This window comes from Trachypithecus francoisi, unplaced genomic scaffold (assembly GCF_009764315.1).
Source record: "Trachypithecus francoisi isolate TF-2019V2 unplaced genomic scaffold, Tfra_2.0 Contig00110, whole genome shotgun sequence".
In the NCBI taxonomy this organism is placed as follows: Eukaryota; Metazoa; Chordata; class Mammalia; order Primates; family Cercopithecidae; genus Trachypithecus; species Trachypithecus francoisi.
The window spans coordinates 3028-9450 of NW_022680476.1; the positions used below are offsets into that span (position 1 = coordinate 3028).

Consider the following 6423-nt stretch of genomic DNA (forward strand, 5'->3'; position numbering starts at 1 on the left):
GTGTAGGGTGGTGCAGAAGAACCCTGAGGAGGTGGCGGGGAGCCGGTGCCGGAGGGTAGCATCTGGAGCTTGTCCAAGAGGGTTGACTTGAAGAACTCTAAGATCCTTTCCCGGCTGACAGGTGCTTTAAGGGACCCTAGGCAGAGGTCACAGCATTTCATTGATGTCAACTTGGACTTGGGTGGGAGAAGGGGAGGCCCTGGTCCCTGCTTTCCTCGAAGCCAGCATTTCTACAGGGAGAGAGACAGGCTGGGTCACATGTGGGGTCTTTCACTTCACCCCATGGACCCCCCATTCAGTGACTCCATGACCAGATCCCAGGGGTGGCCAGGGGAGTGGGCCCACAGGTCTCTCCTGTCAGTGGTGGGCAGCTCTTTGCAGTCTCGAGGTGAGAGTGAGGTTTCTGACCAGAGTCACCTACTGTCTGCTCTGACCTCTTGTGGGACTGCCCAGCCCCGCTATAATTAGCTTAAGGAGGGGCGTGGAGGGGAAGGGCTGACAGGTTTGGGGATCTGGGTGTGTCGGCAGCGCAGAGGAGCTGGCGGTGAGCCTGCCAGAGGAAGGAAGGGCTGGCTGCCGGCCGCCTGTGTGATTTTTCCCAAGAAGACACTGCTATTTATACCCCTGTAGCTTGGGATCAGCTTCTTGCAGATGAGGACGTGAAGGCCCAAGGCCACACAGCAACTACAGCCAGGCAAAGAGTAGAACTTGGGTTTCTGACTCCCAAGACAGCACCTGGGCCTGATTCTGGCAGTGGATTCTGTGAGGGTCGCCTCATGCTCCCGACTTCTCCCACACACCCAGGGTGGGCTGAGAGGTGGTTGTGGCTTCCGCTGCCCAGCAGCAGGCCCACAGGAGCCACACGAGTAACGAGTCAGCACTGGGCCAGCCAGGAAACAGAAGGGCTGGGCTGTAGCCCAGGGACTGTTGGTGCCGAGAGGAGGCGCATTGGACCCCTCAGCCATGGGGTCAGAGGACTCCCTGGCTGGGATGGGTGAGCCCCCAGTCTACCTCCTGGAGCCACGGAATGCTAGCGGGAAGGAGGGAGCCCAGGGCCAGCTGAGCCCACCACCCCCTGCTGACACTCTGCCCCGGGTGCAGGCCCAGGGAGACTCAGGGAGCCCCAAGCTGCAGGAGCACTTGGGACATTCCTTTCTCCCCACTAGGCCTTGGCTGCCATGGTTTTGAACTTGTATTTGGGGTGAAGTATTTGAGGCCAGGCTCGTGGCTGAATGGGAGGAGCCCCGCACTGGAGGCAGCTTAGTGAGTAGACACAGCCTGGTGCAGGCAGCCTGGGCCTGGCTTCAGATCCTGGCCATCACGTCCCTCTTGTGTGACCCAGGGCAAGTGACGTATGGGCCCTGAGTGTATGAGGAAAGATGATGGTAGAGTCTGCCCGGGATGTTGTGAGGAGCAAATGAGAGGGTATGCCCCCAGTACCCGGGGCCAGCCTGGCACGTGGTCATCTTGGGCACTAGAACTGCATCCAGCAGCTGCTCATCTGCCAACGCCCGTGTTCCAGGGTCTGTTTCCAGCCAGCATGGGCAGTCTGGGTGATTCCAGGAGGATTCCAGGGTTCTCAGTAGAAGTCTGGTCACCTTGGCTTTCTTCTCTGAAGCTCCGGGCAGAGCCAGGGGCCTGTCACTGGCCAGGGGACTTAGGAGACCACACAGACCACCCACCCCACCCTGGGTCTCCCAGCTGCCAGGCCCCCTTCTCTGAAATCTGGGTTTTGGGATTCCATGGTCTGATCTACCCTCCCAGCCTCTCTCCACACCTGCCTTCAGCGGTCTTAGCCCTGTTTCCGGACCCTTTCGTGTTCTCCCAGCCTCTCCATATTTCGGAGTATCTCTTTCTCTCCCTGCTGGACTCCAGGATCCATCACCTTTGCCCTTCTTCCCTGTGCAACCCCCCGCCTGTCCCAGTCAGGACTGTATGCTCATCGTGGCCCTCTGGCCTGGCACCACCTACCCTGAGGCCACCCAGACTGGAGAACTGGAGGGTTTGTGCCTCCCCATCTCCCCTGCCTGGCTAGAGGCCCCAGGTCCCACGGGTCCTGCCTCCCTCCATTGCTTCTGCCCAAGCCGTGGCTGCCTGGGTCATCCCCAGTCCTGCATGCCTGCATGGCTCAATTCTCCCCAGCCACTGCTGCTGCCAGAAGGCCCCGAACCTTCCTCCAGGACAGCAGTGAGCCATAGGTGGGGTGGTCAGTGGGTTAGGGCACTCCTGCTGCTAAGCCGTAGTGGTGCCTGCCTAAGGTCCAGCAGGGGCAGCAGGCTGGTCACTGATCCCAGAAGCAATAGTATGACCAAGGGCTGTACAGAGTGAGGCAGAGGCAGAAGTGAGTGCCAGCTGGGCCTGGGCCACCCTCCCCAGGCTCCCCACCTCTGTGCTCCCTGCCTTGTGGTGTTGTGTCTGGGCAGCCTTGTCTTCACCAGACTGCAGCAGCAGGAGTGTGTGGTGGACACACATGGCGCCTGCTCGTGTCTGCCAGTTTCCCTGCCACCACTGCCAGGGAATGCTGGCTGGAGGAAGACAGGAGTGGAGGCCGGAGGCCAGCCCTGTCAGGGAGTAGGGGGAACGGGACAGGCACGGCTGCCCTGGGCTCTCTCCCGGGGGTGGCTGCTTTCCAGACCTCGCCCTTCCACAGATGACCCGAGGTCTCTGCCTGGGCGGGGCCATCGGAGGCTCTGTTTTGTCAACTGTGATGTGATGTTCTCTGGATCCTTGTTGGGCCTGGCTCCAGGGTCTGGGCTCAGGGACGGAGGCTGCAGGGTCAGAGAGCAGCGCCACATGAGGGCTTGGCGGTCCAGGAGGCCTTCTGAGGGAAGGGCCCTGGCAGTGTGTGCAGAGGACTGGGATTGGGGTTGGGGTTGTTTAGCCAGCTGGAGTGCCCAGGAGGTGAGATGAGAGAGGCCGGGAGGGCCTGTGCTGCTGGCTGTGGTTGGAGGATCAGCTGAACCGAGCGGGGAGGCTGGAGTTTCCTACAGCTATAGGGCTCTGTGCCCCTCCCACCTCTCCTCCTCTCCCGGCCCCACCGAGGCTTCTCCGATGGGTCTCACAGGCTACACCCCCTCCATCCTCCCGTCCCATCTCTAGCCGTGGGTGGGGCCTGTGCCTGGACGACCCTCCTGCCAAGGACATCATCGACTTCCCCTCGGTGCCACCTGGCGTCCTCTATGATGTGAGCCACCAGTGCCGCCTCCAGTATGGGGCCTACTCTGCCTTCTGCGAGGACATGGATGTGAGTGGGGCCGGTGTGGGTGTGGGGGTGTGGGGACCCAGCAGGAGGGCTCAGGGGACAGCTCTCACCAGCCCGTGGATGCCAGCCTGGGAGTAACCTCACCTGGCCTGGGCTGCGCCCCCGAGTGATACTGTGAGACATCAAGTGGCCTGTGGGAGAGGCCAGGGATGGGCGGCCACAGACCCAGCTCTGATTTCTGGGTCAACCATGGGCGAACTGTGACACTTCGGGCAAGTCCCTTAGCCTCTGTGGAGCTGGCTCATAAGAGGGAAAAGGGACCCCAGTGGGGAGGGTCTATTTATCCCGGAGAAGATTGCCTGAAGTGATCTTCTAATGGGAGTGTTTCCAGAGGAGGGACTGGGCCGGGAGAGGTGGGGACAGCTGGGGATCGCTCTGAGGAGTGCACGGTCTGGGGAGGAAAGTGGGAGCAGACACACAAGAAGGGACCTCTGGGGCTCTGTGGGCCCCTGCCATGTGAAGAGGTGCCCAGGGGACCCTTGGGGACAGGGAGGGGGCAGGGTGGGTGGTGGCGCTGGGAGGGCGTGAGGGTATGGCCCATGCCCTCCTCCTCGCAGAATGTCTGCCACACACTCTGGTGCTCTGTGGGGACCACCTGTCACTCCAAGCTGGATGCAGCTGTGGACGGCACCTGGTGTGGGGAGAATAAGGTAGGGGATGTCCCCAGTCCCGGCGGTGGGTGTTGGAGAGGACAGACCTGCTGTGACCGGGCCCTGGGGTCAGCCCCGGCTCACAGTCTTGCTTGTGCTCCTAGCAGAGCCCCACACTCTCTACAGCCCAAGGCCCCATCTGCAAAGCGGAGGCATTGGGGCCAGGGCTTGATTCCATGATTCCCCAGGGTGTCTTCAGCTGAGTCAGCACGTGGGCTGTTTTACTCCCTGCTCAGCTCCTCCCTGTGGCCTGGGTCACAGATGATTGTGATGATTGTGAGGGAGTCTCTCTCACCTTCCATCCTTACCCTCTGTGCCTTTCGCAGCCTTCCCACCCACCTTGTTCTCACTAGGGTGAGGATGACTGATAGGCTGGGGGGTGGGGTGGCTCTACCTCCATCTGTCACAGTAGTGGTGTCTCAATGGGGAGTGCGTACCCATGGGCTTCCGGCCCGAGGCCGTGGATGGTGGCTGGTCTGGCTGGAGCGCCTGGTCCATCTGCTCGCGGAGCTGTGGCGTGGGCGTACAGAACGCCGAGCGGCAGTGCACGCAGCCTACGTGAGTGTGGGGCCCAGGGTGCCCTGGGCAATGGGACAGAGGGACCCAAGCAGTCAGCCGATTGCAGGAGTTTGGCTCTGTCTCAGCCCCTGGCTCTTAGAAGTGTCCTCATAATGGTCAGTCCGAGTGTCCAGGCCACCTTGAGTCACTTTCAAGGAGTGTTCTGGGGGCTGACAGGGTCCCTACTACTGACCCCTTTCCAGAGAGGGGGACACTGAGGCCCAGAGACTGGAGAGACTCATCAGAGGCCACATGGCAAAACAGCTGCTGGCTAGAAGGAGGCAGGAGAGAGCAGTGGCGAAGAGCATGGGTTCCAGACCTTAGATGGCTCCAGGTTCAAATCCCATCTTCATCCTTTCTCTGGGCCTCATTTTCCCCACCTATATAACAGCAGTGCCCATCCAGTAAAGTTGTAGTCAAGGGCAAATGCAGTTTTTGCAGGCCAAGCCCTCAGTCTTGCAGCTTGTCTGTAGGGGGCACTCAGCAGGAGGGGCTTGGTGGCCTCAGAGACACAACAAGAGTCTGAGATGAGACTGGGGGCAGCTGGGAGGATGGGCCAGCACTGAAGGGATGGCCTGAGGTGTGTGACTTCACCTCTCTGGGCCTCTGTTTCCCCATCTAAACGGGGTGGTGTGAAGATCTGCTGAGACATAGAGGCCAGTGGTACCATAGACCTGAGGTACTACCCGGCTAATCTTCACCTCAGGAGGCCACCCGGGGCAGGCATGGGGTTCACAGCCAGCCCCACCCAGGGCCCTGTGCTTATCTAATACTGGCCTGTGGCCCTCCCTGCCTCTTGACCTCCAGGTCTGAGCTGGGTGGGGGCCAGCAACCCTGGCCTAGATGCGGAGGGTTTCAGGAGCTGTGCTTGGTCAGACCTCTCAGCTGGCTGAGGCCCTGGGCGCTTTCTTTAGACCCGGGCTGGGGTACTGCCACCAGGAGGGAGGCTGAGGATTCAAGGGCTTGTTAGGATGCTGGTATCATGGGCTGGAGACTCGGAGCAGTCCCTCCAGTCAGTGCCAGTCATGCCTGCAGCTTGTCCCAGCTTCTCAACAGCCCTCTGCAGAGGCAGCCCCAACCTCACTTTATACAGGAGGAAACTGAGGCCCAGAGGCTGGCCGAAGACTTGCCCATGGTCACACAGCAGGTTGGGGGCAGAGTTCAGGCTTCCTGCTGCCACCTCCCCGCAGGTCCTTACAAACAGGGAGGGTGTGTCTGGGCCAGAGGGTGGGCAGCCCAAGGGAGGGAAGTATTGTGCACAAAGCTGGGCGGCAGGGATCTCGGGGTGTGGGTGCAGGAGGAAGCCGCTTGCTCTGGGCTGTGGCCAGGCAGTAGTATTCACCAGGCCCTGGGGCCCACCCCGCTCATCCCCACAGACCCAAATATAAAGGCAGATACTGTGTGGGTGAGCGGAAGCACTTCCACCTCTGCAAGCTGCAGGCCTGCCCCGCTGGCCGCCCCTCCTTCCCCCACGTCCAGTGCAGCCACTTTGACGCTACGCTCTACGAGGGCCAGCTGCACACATGGGTGCCCGTGGTCAATGACGGTGAGTGCTGCCTCCCATGGAGACACTGAAGCTCAGAGGGCTGGAGGTGTGTGGGTCCAAGGTTACCCTATGATGCAAGCAGGAGGCCCAGTCTCCACCCCAAGCCTGGGCCACTCCCACTGTCCCCTGGGGCTGCTGCTCACCCCTAGCTCCCCAGTCTACAACCTTGCAGATAGCTACCAGCCCAGCCGGAGCCTCCAGCATGTTGGAGCTGCTTGGGAGCCTCTAGCCTGCTATGGATGTGTGTCACAGAGGGGTCTTCCTCTTCCTGGTGGCCTCCACACTCCTGCCCCAGCTGTTGCTGATGGCTCTTCTACTTGGGCCTCCAGTGAACCCCTGCGAGCTGCACTGCTGGCCCTCAAATAAGTACTTTACCAAGAAGTTGTGGGATGCCGTGGTCGATGGCA

The 6423-nt window shown here is 61.0% G+C and overlaps 1 protein-coding gene across 1 annotated transcript; it reads left to right on the plus strand.

Annotated features, from left to right (window-relative positions):
* The first annotated feature begins 963 nt into the window (after nt 1-963).
* LOC117098283 (A disintegrin and metalloproteinase with thrombospondin motifs 7-like) lies at nt 964-4524 on the plus strand. The gene is made up of 4 exons (XM_033236692.1): nt 964-1095; nt 2951-3244; nt 3820-3912; nt 4325-4524. The coding sequence occupies exons 1-4, from the start codon at nt 964-966 to the stop codon at nt 4472-4474; spliced, it is 669 nt and encodes a 222-aa protein (XP_033092583.1). The 3' UTR covers nt 4475-4524.
* The last annotated feature ends 1899 nt before the right edge of the window (nt 4525-6423 follow it).

Excerpts from the sequence above, each read along its gene's own strand:
- LOC117098283 (XM_033236692.1), top strand. The coding sequence starts at position 964 with ATGGGGTCAGAGGACTCCCTGGCTGGGATGGGTGAGCCCCCAGTCTAC. Across the intron at positions 1,096-2,950 it reads CTGCTGACACTCTGCCCCGG|GATCAGCTGAACCGAGCGGG; the intron begins GTGCAGGCCCAG and ends CTGTGGTTGGAG. Across the intron at positions 3,913-4,324 it reads CCTGGTGTGGGGAGAATAAG|TGGTGTCTCAATGGGGAGTG; the intron begins GTAGGGGATGTC and ends CTGTCACAGTAG.